We start from the raw sequence: 19,130 nt of genomic DNA on the forward strand, positions 1-19,130 counted from the left end.
TGGTTGAGGACAATGAAAAGAGAAGTAAGAGAGGAGTGTTGTTGGGACTTGAAGGAGATGGCAAGAGACAAGTATTTGTGGAGAGAGTTCATCGAGGCCCTGTGCATCCTGTGGGGTGCCACAGGAAATGATTGATTGATTTATAGAATGATGGGGAATCGTCCAGGGTGCGAATTGTCCTGACGGGGAATCATCCATGTTTTGACGGTGAATTGACTTTATGGGGAATTGTCTCGGAACTGTATGTTTGGCATGAATGAGTCAACTGTTCGTACAATAAAGAAGGCAGAATGCAGCATACGGGAGGCAGTGATGGCTAGTGCACCAGACTGTGCTAAAGTGTCTCCGCCTATTCCTGTGCTTGTCAGTTTTCAGTGTTAAATTGCTTACATTTTTGTTGTTTTTCATACTTTATGCTAGTTTATAAGGTGTATGTAGTGCATAAACAGTATTACAATAATCCCTCCACTATCCGATGTAATAGAGCCAAAGGCATGTCTGGAAAGTGGTCCCGTCCGGATAGTGGGCCCTAGCCTCCTGGACTTGTACTTATGGAACCTAACCTACCCTGACTCAGAAAAACACCTATACAACTCCCTCTGGACATGCATAGCACCTTTTTAAGACCCAAATCACACCAATAAGGGAATAAAAGACTGAAATAAATGCAAAAGAACCAGAGAATGAGGTTTAGAGATGAGTTTATATAATATTAAACATCATGGGTACTTACATCAAGTCCTTGGCTCCTGGACTGGTACTTCTGGACCCTAACCTAGCCTAACTCAGAAAAACACCTCCCTACTGCACATGCATAGCACCTAAGACCCTATTCACACCAGTAAGGGACATAAAAGAGTGAAATGAGGTTTTAGAGGTAAGTATGGAAAATACAGTACAATATGAAACATTCTGGGTACTTACAACAAGTCTCTGGCCATCTCAATGAATAACCCGCCAACTCTTAGACTCGGACAGTAAAAAAGAGTACCTGAAGCACCTGCAGTACACTGTACATGAAGTCTTGCACTGAACTTAGTCATTTGCACTCATAATTCCATTCTCTTAACACTGCACACTCTAGTCTTACTTGCTCTCCATTGCACCTTAATGAAATAAGTGTTGCACTCTGCACTTAAGTCTTTGCACTCATATATCCATTTTCTTAACATTATACACTCTAGTCTAATTTGCGCTCCATTGTATGTCATTAAAATCAGTGTTGCACTCAGCACTTAAGTCTTTGCACTCACAATTCTAATTTCTTAACACTATGCACTGTTATCAAGTAAAAGTCTCTGTGACTCAGACTTTGCCCTGTATACCTCTCTTCTAGCCCTGCACTTGGTAGCCAAGTATTCCTCCCTGGTACAACCCTTCTTTCATTCCTGGAAAAGCCTTCTTTTCTCCTTAACTGCAGCTTCTACACCCTCATTCCACCACCAAGTTACTTTATGTCTTGGTGATCCTCTTGTTCAGCCGCATGTTACGTCAGTAACTCTCAAGAGATTGTTCTTGAGGGCTCTGTACTGTTCATTAACGCCTCTGTCTACAGCTCCCTGTTCAGCCACCACTCTCCTGATCTCGCTATAGAAGGCATCCCTTACTACTTGGTTTTTCAGCTTCCATATTTTCCTCCTAGGTACATAAGCCCTCTTTATCATCACTCGTTCTTTAAGCACCATATCACAAATCAATAGTTTGTACTGCTGCACACACTCCTCACTTCCTGTAAGTGTAACATCCCTCACTAACCTCCTATCAGCCCTCCTAACCAGAAAATAATCTATCTGACTGCTATTTCCCCCAGCCTCATTCATAATTAACCTACTCTCTCTTTTCCTAAAATATGTGTTGCACACAGTCATGTTCGTTGCTTCCCCAAACTCGAGTATCCTTTCCCCTTCCGCATTCCTTATACCATAAGCACATCCCCCATATACTCTTTCATAACCTTGTGCTGCTTCACCTACTTGACCATTTAAGTCCCCTCCCAAAACCACTATCTCATCCCGCATACCACCTACTACATGTATTAAATCATCCCAAAATCTATCTTTCTCTGCTTCATCCAATCCTGCATGTGGAGCATATGCTGATATAACTGCAGGTATCTTTCTGCCGAGTAGAATTTTCACTGTGAATATCCTATCGGTTACTCTTATAACGTTCATAACATATTCCACCCATTTCTCCGCAACCATCATCCCAACACCCCCATATCCGTCTGTCCACCCCTGCCAGAGCAACTAATAGTAACAGTCCTTCTGAACAATCTTTCTGGCTGATCCAACCCCGTACCGGACATCCTGCAAACACGCCACATCCACCCACTTCCTACTGAATGCCTCAACGACTTCCTCCGCTCGTCCCCTCAAACTTCCCACATTCCATGAACCCACCCTCATCCCCCTGGATGATTTACTGTCCTCAGGCTTGCTGTGAAACTTATTCTTGTGTTTTGTCATAGTCAGGATTAATACAGGGGGTTAGACATACCACAGGCTCCACTCACTGCACAGTCCCAGGTCCAGGCAATGGATCTGGGACCCCTAGCCCACCAGCTTACCAGTGGCTGTGGTAGTAGCCTCGGGGAACCCTACCAGGACAGCTGCATGGACAACCTCCAAGTGTGCCTTGGCACTGCAACTATCCTGCCATTATGCACCCACTGATAGGGCAGCCTCCTGGGGCACTACTCCCAAGTTTGGGCCCCTCTCTATTGGGCGGAAGCGGCAGCCTGGGGACCGCAATGCCCTGTACCCTCTAGCACAGGCCCGAGCCCCATCTCTCCCCAGACCCATGATCTATGCTGGCTTAACTCCCGTCATGCCTCCCCCCAGAAGTCCTCCACTAGGTAGCTGGGGCAAAGTTTTCTGGCTGCATGCCCTTGCTGGCGCCAACCCCTGTAACATAGTGGGATACATTGTGTGAAATGTAAAGTGCATGTTGTGTAGTGCATAAGATGGTTAGAGGAAATGTTTGGGAGAGTATGCTGATGTACTCTCCATGTTACTGTCACACTGAAAAGGTCAGCAAAAGGGGATGGTTAGATAGCTAGCGATACAGGAGCTCCAGCTTTCCCTATCACCAGCATTCCCATTCCCCTCGGGAGTACCGCCCTGTTCAGCCCGTGCTACAACCTCCTCCTGCTCAGCCTCCTCCTGCAAATAGTTACTGTATCTGGTCTTTGTAACATTCAGTTGTTTTTTTATTTTTACTGTGATAAGGGTGAGGTTTTCAATGTTTCTGTGTATGTTTATAGATTTTTAAAATCCTTCCAAGCTTTACCTAGTGAGTAATATTATTACGTATATGGTTATTCAGTGGCAGTAACCTTTATTGTTATGCTTTGAATAGTTGATATAACTTACTGTAGGATATCCCATAGACAATGATTGCTCAAGATTTATGGTGTTCTCAACACCCACAAGACTAAGATAATTTGCAACAGTCTTTAAGATATCCGAGAAACTAAAAACTATGTGATTGCTTTACACACCTGCTCACTTTTTAATGCCAAAATATATTGTTTCACTGGTTATTATTTTGTGAATTTGTGTGAAATGTACTTTGGTACAATAAGGTATATACTAACTTGTAACATATTACTCACTTGACACAGGTGATGACACAGATGCTAATGTGGAGCGTTTGTGTCACAAGGCAGCCAATCCCATAAGGCAGGACCTTCTAGAAGGATTAGAGATAGTGGGAGCAGGACTTACATGTGGTGCGGTATGTGTGTATCCTGCTAGGGTCTGTGGAGCGGTTAACACGCTTAAGAAGATTGGAGCTGAAATTCCTGTGGCTGCAGGTAAGTGTGTTTGAGTTACCAGGGTAGTTGAGTGATTATTTTGAATAAAAGGATGTGATTATAAAAGCGGAACATATGGTTATGAAGTTGTGAAGATATCACGACAGACATGGAGTGAATTGAAATCAAGACTGCAAAAGGTCTACTAGGTTAAAGCATTGCAGTCTGATAAGGCCCCCCAAAGATATCAATTCAAGGGGTCTGTGGGAGTTATCAAAAATTATAATTCCACGTAAAGGTGGGTGACTGGTCATTTGTACCTTAACCCTATTCGATGCATCCCTTGGTGATTTCCCACGCATGACCCTTGTATCATAGAGAAAATCTTGAGTGATGTTATTGGTATGACGAAGTCAGATGAATGCATTCAAACCAGTCGGCGCCCTAGTAGGCAAGCGATGCCAAACATATCGTACTGCACGCGCACACACATACACACACACACACACACACACACACAGTCATCAGAACATCAAAATACAGTCAGCTGTCACTTAACGTGTGATCTAATTGCACGAACCTCACATAACACTGAAGGCAATTTTTGAGGCCAGGAAATGGTCAAAACACGAAAATGACATAATGTGGGTGAAAAAATCTGCCCATTTTTTAAAAAACCGTACTACCCTGCGACGATAGGGATTATGCGGCCTGAGGCCACAAATTATGGTTTAAAGTCATTATGCGAAAAATTTGGTCATAATGCAGTGGGGACTGACATAACGCAGCCAGTGATAGTCATAGCACAGGTTGATCCAGGGTTGGAAAAACTTTTTTTTTTTTTTTTTCCAACCCAGCCTGCTGGGTTTTTTGGGTTTTATTGTTTTTTTTTTTCTTATTCCTCATATTTATATGTAAATCAGTTAAAATAAACAATTTAAAAGTAATTTAGAGTGAAACAGAAGGTATGCTAATAAATTCAGTGTGTTGTTTTATTATCCTTTATATCTAAGTAGCAACTAAAACACAACCATGTGAGACTAGGAACTTCTGCTCAAGATTAAAAGAAAACTTTTTTTTTTTTTTTTGAGGGAGATCTTAATAGGTTTTAAAAATTTGAATGTATATTTATGTAGACCTCATTTATCAATATGATGTAAACCTATGTTTTTGTATATAAAATTTAACTATATTAAATAAAATGATAAAAAAGGATTGTGGAAAGTGTTAAGAATATATGGAGTAGATGGGAAGTTGTTGAATGCTGTAAAGAGTATGTACGATGGTCCGAAGGCTGCAGTGCGTGTGGATGGTGAACTAAGTGAATTTTTCTCTTTGAAAGTTGGGTTGAAACAGGGATGTGTCATGTCTCCATGGTTGTTCAATCTGTACATGGATGGGGTAATAAAAGAGGTACAAGGTAGGGTAGTGGATGTTGGAGTGGCCCTGGTGAGAGAGGATAGTGTTTGGAAACTCCCTGTACTGTTGTTTGCAGATGATACTGTGTTGTTGAGTGAAGACGAAGGGGAGCTGCAAGCCTTGGTGGATGAGTTTGGGAGAGTGTGTAAGAAATGGAATCTAAAGGTGAATGTAGGGAAGAGTAAAGTGATGGTCTTTGAGAGAGGTGAAGTCAGTGAATGTACAGCGAGGTTGAATGGTGAGGAATTGGAAAATGTGAGTACGTTTAAGTACTTGGGTAGTGTGATGAGTAAGGATTGAGATTTGGAGGGTGAAGTGCTTGAAAGGGTACAGCAGGGAAGAAAGGTTGCTGGTTCTTTGAAAGCAGTAATAAGAAACAGGGAAGTGAGCATGGAAGTGAAAAAGTTACTACATGACAGTATTGTGATACCAACTCTAACGTATGGAAGTGAAGCGTGGACGTTGTTGGAAGGACACAAGTCAAGAGTGAGAGCAGTGGAAATGAGTTATTTAAGAGGAGTCTGTGGAGTCACACTGAGAGACAGGCTGACGAGTGAGGATATAAAGAAGCGTTGTGGTGTGGATGTGGATGTGATAGGAAGCGTTATGAGGAACACACTGAGGTGGTTTGGCCATGTGGAGAGGATGGAGGGTGAAAGACTGGCGAAGAGAGTGTATGTGAGTGAGGTGGAGGGGGGAAGAGGGAGGGGGAGGCCGAGGATGAGATGGAGGGATGGGGTGGAGAGGTATATGAGAGATGGGGGTGTGGGTTGGGAGCAGGACAGTGAAATGGCGGGGGACAGGGCGACTTGGAGGTGATTTGTTTGTGGCCACCCCAAACAGGATTGAGGCGTCTGGCAATAGATAGATAGATAGAAAAAAAAAACAACACTTACAGTGGAGCCCCTCAGATAGCATTTTTTTCAATAGCGAACGCACGGATAGCGATAGGAAAGAAATTATCTCATAGCAATTAATGCTGCATAGTTAGCGTTAATCCACTAGGCATTTAACACATAATGAGTGGGTGGGCAGAGTTACCAAGGTCAGACCTGGTCAGACCCTGGTAACACTGACAGTGAGTGCGAATCTATCCTCACTCAGTTCATTGACCCATTGTTTATCCACATGCCGCACGTTCATTCAACTCGTCGCAGTCTCGCCAATGTTAAAGTTTTTTTGTGACCTTCCATTTATTGTCTGGCTACTGAGTGTTCTGTTATCATGGCTTCAACTTCGGGGGCTGGCCCAAGCGGTGGCGGTGGCCCAGGGAAAAAAACAGGAAGTGCAGGTAGTGTATAAGTGATAAAAAAGGCCAGAGAATACATGTGTGGCAAGCCAAAGAAACAATACAGCATGGAGGAAAAGAAAAAGATAATCCAGATGATTGAAGACGGTGCAAAGACATGTGAAATTGTTAAATTGTTGAATGTGCCTGAACCGAGTGTAAAAAACATAAGAAAGAAAAGGGATGAGATAAAGGCAGCAATAAAAATCACAACAAAGTATTTTATGGGTGGTGCAGGTGAAGCTAGACGGGCCATGCACGACACTACCAAAAAAAAACAGACTCCATGTGGTGACTGAACATTATGTAATGAAGTGGTTAGCAAGGCGATTAAGAAAAGGAGCAAGTGTTGATGGACCAGAAATTGTGCAAGGGCAATAGCAGCGTACCAGGGACTATGTGCAAAAAAAAAAATATAAAAAACCATGCTTCTTTCGATGCCTCATGTGGGTGGCTAAACAGTTAAAAATGCTGTGGGGTAAAGCTGGCTTTCTACCAGGGCAAGGTTGCATCTGCAGACACTACAGCTGCACAAGAATTTCCCCAAATTGCTAAGGCTATTAAGGAGGATAGAGGGTACACCCCAGATCAAGTTTTTAATTGTGATGAGACTGGGGTGTATTGGAAGAAATCACCCAAGTCCACCTATGCCCACAAAAACCTTCGTTAAGCTGCTGGAACCAAAATGGCCAAGGATCGCTTCAGTGTCCTGCTTTGCTGCAATGCTTCAGGGGACTTCCAAAATGAAACCCGTTATTGTCTATAAATATGCCAAACCACATTCCTACCACCACTGTGATATGAACAAGCTCCCCAAATGTGTGTGGTACTCAAACAGCACTGGATATATGACCTCAAGCCTCTCTATTAAGTGGTTAGACGAGATTTTTGTGCCCCCGACTCGCAAGTATTGCAAGAGGAAAAATACTGACTGGAAAATATTGTTCCTGGATAATGCACCCGGGCATGCTCGCTTCGTGGTAGACCGCCACCCTAGCATACAGGTTGTTTTTATGCCTCCCAACAGTATCACCAAAATTCAACCTTTAGATCAAGAGTTAATTGCTATCACTAAACTCTTCTTCTATGGCAAGCTCCACAGCAAACTGAGGGAAAAGACTGATAACTTTCGAGAACTGAAGGAAATCCAAGAGGCTAACTCTAGTGACAGTGAACCCGATCAAGAGGCAAGTTAAGAGGAAGAGGATCAAGAGGAAATGACCGTCAAGGCCTTTTGGAAGTCTATTAAGATAAAGCATGCAGTGGATTTGTTCTGTGAAGCTTGGGGCCAGATCAATCAAGCCACCATTGCACACGCTTGGGCCCCCCTGCTTCCACATTTGAAACAGATGGACGAGGCAGCCAGGCAGGAGCTGCAGGTGGTGGCACGTGAGACTGCTGACGTAATCAGAACTGTGCCGGGACTTTCATGTGTGTCTGACAAAGAAATCGTGGACTTGGTAGGAGGTGAAGATCGAGAAGAAACTGCTGAGGAGATGCTGAACCAAGATGAGGAAGAGGAAGAGGAAGTGCAAGAGGATAAGGAAGAAGAAAAGAAACCAAATGAGCCAACAGTGAAGGATTTGTCCGAAATCCTGGCCGTACTGTCCGAAGTTCAAGACAAGATAACCTCTCTCCATTTTCACTGTCGAGACCAAGCCCTAGTGTATTTCTGAGATCTGATGAAAATCTTCACTGAGAACCTGAATGACAAAATAAATGCAAGGTGCCAGACACTGATCACACGATTTTTAAGTCATCAGCAAGAAAGGCTTGAGGCATAAAGACAAGCCATTTTGAATGCCTCGTCAGACGAAGAGGATGATGTCAACATGCCCCCTGTTCAGCTCGAGGAGGACCTATAAGATGGTTGGGAAGATGAGGAATCGTAGGCCCATTGCATCGAGAATGAAGTTCGTTTGTGTGTGTTACGATATGAGGGATGAGAGGAAGACTAGGGACAAGAGATTGAGAGTGAGCAGAGTCAGAGCTGTGGTTGCTAGTCTGCTGCGGTACAGTAACCACCAAGCACGACAGTAATTTTAACCAAAATAGCAAAAGTGATTTTAAAGTTTGTTTATTCTTTTGCATGTTAAGTGAAAGTTTATTTTATTAGTGTTCACAGTAGGAATTTAGGGTTTAGTTGGAGTGCATGCTGTATTTATTGTTTTGTGGCTTTAGCAGGTTGCAACGATATGATAACTATATTTATCAGTAAGAAGCATTCAGAATGAATTAAAAGTAAGTTTGTTAATCTTCTTTGAATATGTAGTATAGGTTTATCTTATTATTGAAGAAATATGGCGTGATATTAAGGTTTAATGGAGGAAACTAGGGGTATAGCTGCAGGAGTCCAGGACTGTATTAATTTTTTTAGGTTAGAAGTTTGCCCATCAGATAGCGATTTCATGGATTGTGGCCATTTTGGTGGTTGCTATCCAAGGGGCCCCACTGTAAGCTTTTTTTTTTTTTTTTCCTTTTTTTTGGGGGGGGGGGGATGCCAACCCTGGTTGCATGAGCCAATGACATATGAGGAGTCTCGTGGACAAGGGGCGAATGCGCCACCCCCATCAAAAATGAGTTATGCATGTTTTCCGATAGATGGAAGCACTGAAAATCTCGTGGTGAAGAGCGTTTTCCGATTCCGACCCATGTGGGTTCAGAATTCTAGGTTCAATCTCCCTTGTTTTGCACACGTGGAGGGGAGGAGGAGGAGGGTGGGAGGGTCTGTGACTTCAGAGCTGTAGGGGCGAATGTCGGCACGCGCCCAGCCAATGGGCGAGCGGCTCCCTCTGTCAGAGTTAAAGGGCCGCCTCTCAGCCAATCAGACACGTGCTAGCACCCCTGCTAGTCATCCCGCCAAGCATGTGAATGAAGCCTAGCTTTGTTTACACTCCGATGACGTCCTCAACTACTAACCATTAGGCCCCACACCCCTGTTCATCTTGGTGTGCGGTTGGAGTCGTAAATAGTTGGTGAGTATTATAACTTCATTGTGTCAGTCATTAACAATATAATGGTTATCATACACACAATAAAACAACCTGTTGCCGATAAGGAGATGAAAATAATTAATAATTATAAAAAAAATATTAATTATAGGAATTTTTGGCTGAAAATTTCACAGTATCTTAGTTTCATTTACATCTAATACAGGAATGAATTTCAAGATGATTGAACAATAATTACTATATGCTGAAAAAACACCATCGCGTGTTTTACTGTGTGTGTGTGCGTGTGTGTGTGTGTGTTTTCATTTTTTCCTGCGGTATAAATTTGCCTCGTCCAGAGGATTCTAATGATATATAATAACATGCCATTCTATAATATCCTATGTCTGCCACCTATTCCTGAACTTTAAACGCTCATAACAAAAAAAAAAGAAAATGGCGCATTCGCCCCTTGTCCACGAGACGCCTCATATGACTGTCACGTGTCTGTGTTTGTTTCCATCACTGTCCACTGAGCTTTCCTCCTCACTAGAGCCTATCCTCTCCCCTCTCTTTGGCTCCACATTTGCTGTGTGTTTGTTTTGCCCTTTTGGGGGGCCACCTGAGGACCAGTAGGAGTCCTGCCCTGCCTCGGAATCCCACTCCTTCTCCCCCCAGCAAGGCCGCTACCTCTGCAGTTCAAGGTTAGGAATACTCCAGTGTTCGTATGTAATGAAGTAATTATTTGGTAGGTAAATGTGCTGGGAAAAATCTCTGAAAATTATCCCATAAGGTGCACTTGGGTCTGGCTTGGGTGCCATGAAACCCATTAACATGTAAACATGTGGCCTTAAAACGCAAAAATCTCATGAAACGGGATTTTCCTGGGACAATATGCATGTGTTATGTGAGAGGTCGCTGTACAGACTGCCAATACACACAACCACAGGATACTTAACTATATCATATGCACCTCACCTATTCCATACATACCCACATACCCCTTTCCAACTCGTCCTCAGGCAGCATGGGCTAGGGCCTCCTGGCTAAAACCTCCCTAATTGGAGAGTCCAGTAATGCTGTGGACTGAAAATGGACTGTACATGATGATAATGATTATGATAATGCTACCATATAATTGTTTCTGATGAATGAATATAATATTTAGCTCAGCTAGTTTCATATACACTAAAAAAAAAGTGTGTTACCAGGATATGAGACGAAGACCCAGCTCGCTATCTAGGCTATCACACCAACCACTTTCCCCAACCTCTGCCCCTTAGAATGTGGTTACATGTATTTTTCAAATGTGATTATATAACAACAATAATTTCAAAACGTAAAAGGTTATTCATATTAATTAATTATACATGTGTGTGGTGTGTGAGGACTATGTTGGTGTGTGAGGACTGTGTTGGTGTGTGAGGACTGTGTTGGTGTGTGAGGACTGTGTTGGTGTGTGAGGGCTGTGTTGGTGTGTGAGGGCTGTGTTGGTGTGTGAGGACTGTGGTGGTGTGTGAGGACTGTTGTGGTGTGTGAGGACTGTGGTGGTGTGTGAGGACTGTTGTGGTGTGTGAGGACTGTGGTGGTGTGTGAGGACTGTGGTAGTGTGTGAAATATAATCTGTTTGTGAGAACAAAACAGATTCGATCTTCTCATGAACCCACTTCAGGTGTAACTAAGGAGTGAGAAGCATGTAGACTTTTATTATACAAATGGACGGCAAGTGAGAAAGGAGTGGGGAGAACAGGAGGTAGATAAAGCACATGACGGTAGATGTACACACACACACAAAAAAGTATCGTTACACCTTCTGCGCGATACAAACTGACACCACGAATGAAACGTCTGATAACAGCCTTTCTCCAGCCCTACCGAGACAGCTCGATGGTTAAGTATGAAACTCATCAGACCCCCCTGTAACGATACATTTTTGAGTGTGTGTACAGTAGAAAAACACTTGAAGAGGCAGACATTGCTTAATAGTTGCAATATTCCACATCAACAGCTTTGTGCCTTATCTACCTCCTGTTCTCCCCACCCCTCAGTTGCAGGGTGGTGATTGTTTTTTATTTTTTTTTTAATTGAGTTATTTGATTATTTTATTTATTTGGTTTGTTTATTATATGGCTGATATTTCAAAAGCAGTATATGGAATACTGTTAACTTCATGTTCTGTCTATCCACTGAAGGTTCAGACTAAAAACCACTGCCCAGAATCCAGATACATATCCATTCAAGTCCTGTCTGTACACTACTGGTTAAGGCTGAGTTGCCAGTGGTAATCAAGACAGCATATTCCAAAGCTGATCATATTACCATATAGCAAAATCTTAAGCTGATATTATTATGACATGGCCTTAAGTGACCAAGCATAGCCTACCTAGGCTTATGGCTTTGATTTTTTATTTATGGCTCATTATTCCAAATGTACAAATAATTTCAATACATAGTTACACAAATGTAAAAATATTTTTTCTGGGATACAGTGTAGCAATTTCTAATGGCACCATTCTCCAAAATCTGCTAACTTAGTGCTTAAGTATCTGAATAAATGAATGTCAACACAAAGTTATACACAGCTTTTATAACCTTCAGATTTTATTTTTGTTAACGTTTAGATTAAAATATAAAAAAAAAGAAAAATCATTATTTTTTTTTAAAGCAAAAAATCAGTAATTTAATCACATGATTAAATTAGTTTTATTTAATCAGTGCCATCCCTGCTCAATAGACAAGTTTCAGGTCAAAAATTTTTTTAAAGAAGATACTTGTATAGGTACAAAATATGCAGAAATTTACTGTCAACCATTTTTTCCCCACAAAAAATTGTGCAGATACATGAAAAAATAATAAATAAATTAGCTGAAAAATCACGTGACTCTGAAGTGGCCTCTGATTGGTCATGACATCACTACTCACACTGAGGCAGCATAGTCAGCTGTGTTTATGATAAAGCCTACATACACTGCTTCTTTCTGACCTCTAAGAATGCCCAGTGACAAGAGGAATAATTGCTAGAGATTTGTTCCAATGTGTAAGTGCATAGACAAAAGCACACTCGGGAAATTATTCCTTTGTGTACCTGCCAGAGAATAAACGAAAGCAGTGGTGGCTGGATGCTCGTCAGAAATTCCCAGTGCTGGAATGCAGCACAATACAGGTTCATACACACCTAATTAACTGAAATTCAGTAAAAAAAAAACTGTGCTTAATTTAACTGTTAATAGAAAATTAGGATTCAGAGTGAGAATGTACTAAGGTCAGCAAGTATTTATACTTTGGATTGCCAACATTCCTTGACAAACTTCTGTTTAGCACAAATAATGGTTTTCAGTGCAAATAAATGTATTTGCATGTTAAATTAATATTTATATAAAGTAGAAGTCTGCAAAGGCAAGCTGAGCTAAAGAAGACACACTGTGCTTAATTTAATTGTTAATAGAAAATTAGGATTCAGAGTGAGACTGTACTAAACTTAGTGAGTGTTTATACTTTAGATCACCAACACACCTTGACAGACTTCTGTTTAGCACAAGTAATGATTTTCAGTGCAAATAAATGTATTTGCATGTTAAATTAATATTCATACAAAGTATAAGTCTGCAAAGGCAAGCTGAGCTAAAGAAGACACACTTCCGCAAACTTTAGCACGTTTCCACCCTGGATCCAGATTTTGTTATGAACAATTGAATTAAACACAAAAATTTGACCAGATTTCAGATAATTAGGTGTGTGTGAACCTATATGGTGATAAAATTGGTATTATTTTACAGGTTGCCAATTTGCAATTCAGGGATATTACCACCAATTCAGTATTTCATCCCACCCTCCTGAAGGTACTTCGCTGTCAAGTTCAGAGTCACTCACTGAACCTGTTCTTTCAGAAAACTGATAATGAAGAGGTCAGACATTAAACATTCATAAGGATAATACCAATATAAACACATACAGCTGATACTGGATGCCATACATTAAACACTTTCCGCCTCTTGAGGTACAAGCACTGCATGGGAATGGTGTAGCTGTATGATACTTCCAGTCGATTTCATTGCAATTTACGTACCTAATAGGTACCATCCATTTACACCATGCAAAGTATTTCTTCAGAACATACCTGAAGGGAGTAGTTTGTATCTACAGTGGCCATGTTGGTAAATATCATGACAACTATTATTGCTGTTACTGGTAAATCCTTGTGTGATGGATTGGAGTGTTGTCTGCAGCATGAATACTGACGTCATCGCCAGTATGGTGTCTGCTTCCCTCCAGCTGCAGAGAGTTAAAGTTATCACGCTTTGATCAGTGCAACTGATAAATAAAATTAAAAGATACATATACTGTAAGCTTTTAAGTACATGGCAGAATGCACTTGCCATGTTTACCCAGAACCGGAAACATGTCTGCTGTATAATAAAGGTCTACCTGCTTCTCACTCCTTACTTACATCTTAAGAGGGTCCTTGAGAAGGCCGAATCTGCTGTGTTCTCACAAATACTTTACGTGGGTATTTCTAAATTTGAGCACTGTAAAGTTTATGGGTATTTCTAAATTTGAGCATAAGTTTATTGAGTTTGGTAGGGATAGTATATGGAAGAATTGTTATAGAGAAAGTAAGAGTGATATCAGAAGTCTTAGAGAGTGATGAACAGGGTGGCTTTAGGAGTGGCAGAGAATGTGTGGATCAAGTATTTGCAGTGAGACAGATAGCAGAGAAGGCTTGTGAGAAGGACCATAATGTGTTTATGGCATTTATGGATCTGGAAAAAGGCATACGACAAAGTAGACAGAGAGGGATTGTGGAAAGTTTTGCACATGTATGGTGTAGATGGTAAGCTGCTAGATGCTGTCAAGAGTTTTTATGATGGCAGTGAAGTATGTGTAAGGGTTACTTGGCATCTAAGTGAATGGTTCACAATCGGTGTGGGCGTGTGACAAGGTTGTGTGATGTCCCCATGGTTTTCAGTATGTACATGGATGGGGTGATGAGAGAAGTAAAACATGAGTAATGGAGAGAGGGATGGCATTGGTAATGAATGGTGATGGATGGAATATCTCAAATTTGTTGTATGCTGATGATGCAGTACTGCTTGCAAGTACCGGACAAGAATGTGGTAGGCTAGTGCAGAGTTTTGCTAATGTCTGTGAGCGTCATGCCTTGAGAGTATATGTAGAGAAGAGTAAAGTGATGCTTATTGAGAGAGAAGGTGACTCCCAGTGTGATGGCACAGTGAATGGAAAGAGACTACAATTGGTGAGAGAGTTCAGATACTTGGGTACAGTGATAGAAAAGAGAGGAAAATGTGCAAAAGAAGTTCAAAGTAGAGTGACACAAGAAAGAAAAGTAGCTGGTGCAATGAAGGCCTTGATAAGAAACAGAGGCTTGAGTGTTGCGGCTGCACGAGGCTTACACGAGAGAGTGTTAGTGCCAACTTTAACACATGGGTGTGAGACTATGGTGTGGCATGAAAATGAAAAGTCAAGAGTAAGAGCAGTGGAGATGGGACTGTTGAGGAATGTATGTGGAGTACAGAGGGTGGATAGGATATGAATTAATGTGATTCATGAAAGGTGTGGAGTGAGGAAGTCAGTGGACACGAGAATCAAAGAGAGTGTCCTAAGATGGTATGGTCATGTGGAAATAATGGATAACAATAGAGTGGTGAAAAAGGTATACCTGAATGAATTTGAAGGAGGGAGGAGGTGAGGTAGGCCAAGGAGAAGGTGGAAAGATATGGTGGATGAATGTTTGAAGAAGAGAGGTTTGGAAGTCGGTGAGGCTAGGGAACTGACAAGAGATCGAGCTGGCTGGATGAATATTGTGAGGAGAAGTGCACGATCAGGGATTTTGGCACCCCTTGTGAGCATGGCAGTGTCCGGGTTGACTCAATCGGATACGCTTGTGTGAAGCTGCAGAATGTGGTGAATGTTTTTGGCATATCCAGTAGAGCCAGGATTCCGGGGGCTTGAATGATGAATGAATAGAAGAATGGCCTATTTGGATTGGGCAAGTTTGTGCTGTCTAGACATTGCTACTCCTTACCCTGCCCTTGGGTGGGAAAGAAGGTCTGGATGATGATGATGATGAGCACTAAATTTAAATTGAAGGGCTCAGAGAAATATTCAGTTATTTCCATTTATTCAAAGGGCACATTCACCCTATCTGCTCATGCTACTGTATGCCCCAAGGATTATCCAGAGCAATGCAATATAAAATATTCAGTTATGTAGTTATATCCAAAATATAATCAGTAAAATAAATTAATGATTATTCAGTGCTGCAGTCATTCCCTAAATATCTACACATTCATCAGCAGACAGTCCTTTCGATGTAGTTTCCTAGTAATTTGCTACTGGTCAATCATTAGCCAATCCCTAAGACATTTGTCAGTTTTTTTGAAATATGGAAAGCAATTTTGGGTGATTTAACACTCCCTCTTCTGTCTTTCTTTCCTCTTTCTTCTGCCTGTGGGTGACTCTATACTGAGTGACAAGCCAAATGGTATCCTATAGACCAGGAAATCATCAGCTGCGCTGGGTGGTAACTGTATTACCAAATTGTGGCACCTGGTGGTTTAGTGGGTAGCTAAGCCACGCCAGTCGGATTGAGCCTGTGTAGGTTTATATCCAAGGGATGGTTGGGGTCATTGCTCATGTAATGCCGCTCAGGGATGATTGAGGCTGGCCACTCTCATCTTAAATGTCAGGACCAATTTGCCCAGCCCTGGGCTTCTACTCTCCTCATGGGGCAACATAGGATTGGACGATGGATGGATGGATGGAAAATAATTTGACTGAAAGACATAGCATCTCTTAACATTGTTTGACAGTAGTAGTAGTAGTAGTTTTTCCCTTGGCAGTGTGGGTGAAAAGCCTCGAGTCCCTAAGGAAGGCCACGGCTGAGACCGCACTTTCCCACAGAGCCCTCAAGGAGTGTATGTTGTGTTGTTGGTGCAGGTGATTTTGTGCAATGCAGTCTTCCATAATGTGCTTAATAGTATGGGGTGCTGTGTTGCATCCTGGACAGGCATCAGCGATGGAGTCATCCAACCTCATCTGATAACTCAAGAGGGCTGGATGATGCCTGCATCTTAGCCGGGCCAGGTGGACCTTGTCTTCATGAGGGAGATAGGATTTAGAAGGGTGGGTATCAGGAGGTCATGCATGCAGCTGTGGGTTGTCTTTAAGTGACTGAATGTAGCGGCGAGTGATTTGTGTATGGAAATGCTTCAAGAAGCTGGTCTGAGGCAGGCGAGGGGGAGAGATGACAGTATTTGTGTATGATATCGTGTGCTGGGTGTTGTTTTGATGTTCCTTGGTGTGTGTGTGGATGTGCTGCCATGTAGTGTAGTGGATGGTGTGAGTTTGTGGAGGCTGTGGCAAGAATTAGTGTGCCTATCATGTCTAGATGATCCTTGACTTTGAGGAGTTTGGTTTCTTGTTCTAGGTGGTCTGTGGGTGTAGTAGCTGTGCAGCCTGTGATTATTTTTAGGGCCTTGTTCTGTATGGTCTGTAGAGTGTTGTAGTGTGTTTTAGTGAGGTTAGAAGCCCAAGCAGGGCTTGCCTAATTCATCACTGAGCATATATATTGTGTGTATACTGTGGTGGTGGTTTCTTTGTTGTGTGCAGATGTTGTATGGGCAAGTGACCTTAAGGCATTGAGTCTTGGTGTTAATTAATATTTAATGCCTGTGATGTGTGTTATTTAAATGACATTGATGTATTGTATGTTACACCAAGGATTTTGTGTGTGTGTGTGTGTGTGTGTGTGTGTGTGTGTTTGTGTATTTACTTATTTGTATTGACCTATTTGTAGTATACAGGAATTGAGCAATGCTTGTGCTGTCCTGTCTCCATATCCACATTTATCAAGTCTACCTTTACACACATGAATGTTTTTCTCATGCACCACCTCTTTGTGTAAGTCGTTCCAAATATTTAAGTATTTAGCTAATATAGTTAATTGTGATATACACGGAATGTACTATGCTCGTGGGTTTCTGTTGCTGTTTCTCAATAAGTCAAATTTAGCTTTAAACTCGTTTAAGTTTTTAGACTGGACGATCTCTTTGTTCAGGCTATTCCAAGTCTATACTTCTGTAAGGAAAGCTATATTTCTTGATATCCTTCAAGCAGCTTGACTTTTTCAATTTCATTCCGTGTCCTCTTGTTGCTCTCTTATCCCATACAAACAGGTCTTCTTTGTCAATTTTATCTACTCCCACCATGGTCCTGAACACTGCAATCATGTCTCCCCTCTTTCTCCTTTCCTCTAAGGAAGGCAAATCCAGCTTTTCCAGCCTCTCTCTGTATGACAGGTCTGCCAGACTGGGGACCATCTTGGTTGCTGTTCTTTGTATTCTCTCCATCTTGTTTATATCTTTCTTTTTGTGTGGGGACCACACTACCGCTGCATATTCTAACCTGGGGCGGATCATGGCCACTATCAATTTTTTCATCTCCTCATCCATATAATGAAATGCTACTCTTATGTTAGTCAAGAGTTTATAAGTCTCTCCAACTATCTTGTTAATGTGCTTTTCTGGTGACAAACTATCTTGGACCAGCACTCCCAAATTTTTCTCTTCTCTCCTTTTTGTGATTAATTCATTACCCAACAAATAATTCAGTGATGGCCTCCTGGTACTTTTACCCATTTCCAATATTTTACATTTCTTTACATTAAATTTCATTTCCCACGTCCGGCTCCAATTGTGTATCCTATCCAAATCCTCCTGCAGTATTTTACAATCCTCCTCAGCCTCTACCTTCCTCAAGATCTTTACATCATCAGCAAACAGACTTGCATAACTATTCACTCCATCTACCATATCATTTACGTAAATCAGGAACATTACTGACGCCAACACCGAGCCTTGAGGTACTCCACTTGTTACTTCCCTCCATCCAGACATCCTATCCTTTATTACTGTCCTCATTTGTCTGTCTCTCAAAAAGTCTCTCATCCATTCCAGAAGTTTCCCCTTCAGTCCTCCTATATATTCTAGTTTCCACATTAGTCTCTTATGAGGTACCTTGTCAAAGGCCATCTCTAAGTCTAAGTACACACAATCCACCCAACCATCTCTCTCCTGTACCACGTCAATCGCTCTTGAGTAACAGCTCAACAAGTTAGAAACACATGACCCTCCACTTCTGAATCCAAACTGACATTCAGCCAAAATATTCATCTCTTCTAGATATTTTATCCATCTGTCTTTCAGGATTTGCACACACAATTTTGTGACCATGCTGGTTAGAGACACTGGTCTATAATTCAGGGGTTCTTCCCTGTTTCCTCCCTTGTAAATTGGTACCACATTTGCTCTCTTCCACTCTTGTGGCACTTTCCCCTCTTCCAGTGAGCATACGATTAAACTGTGAATTTTATCTGCCAGTTGTTCTCTGCATTCCTTCAGTACCCAATTAGAAATTCCATCAGGTCCTGGGGCTTTCCTTACATCTTGAGTTTCCAGTAATTTATACACTTCCTGTACCTCCACTTTTATATCTTTTATCACTGGAACATTTCTAATCACTCCTTCCCCTTCCACAAGCTCCTTTTCTTTAGTGAAAACTGACTGGAAACGTTTGTTCATTATTTCTGCTTGCATTGCCGCATCCTTATAGACCTCTCCTTCTACTTTCAGTTTGGTGATTCCTTCCTTTTGTTTCAGTTTGCCATTAACAAATCTATAAAACAGTTTGGGTTCATCCTTGCATTTGTCTATTATAC

The 19,130-nt window shown here is 41.7% G+C and overlaps 1 protein-coding gene across 1 annotated transcript in view; it reads left to right on the top strand.

Moving 5' to 3' along the window:
• Dera (deoxyribose-phosphate aldolase) overlaps window positions 1-19,130 on the top strand; it is a 240,567-nt gene that overhangs the window by 105,401 nt on the left and 116,036 nt on the right. Inside the window, exon 3 of the mRNA XM_080271803.1 lies at window positions 3,626-3,817. Coding sequence (XP_080127929.1) covers window positions 3,626-3,817 — 192 coding nt within the window. The remainder of the gene's footprint in view (window positions 1-3,625; window positions 3,818-19,130) is intronic.

This window comes from Coenobita brevimanus, chromosome 47 (genome assembly GCF_032717465.1).
Source record: "Coenobita brevimanus isolate Jiangsu-jjx chromosome 47, ASM3271746v2, whole genome shotgun sequence".
NCBI classification, from domain to species: domain Eukaryota; kingdom Metazoa; phylum Arthropoda; class Malacostraca; order Decapoda; family Coenobitidae; genus Coenobita; species Coenobita brevimanus.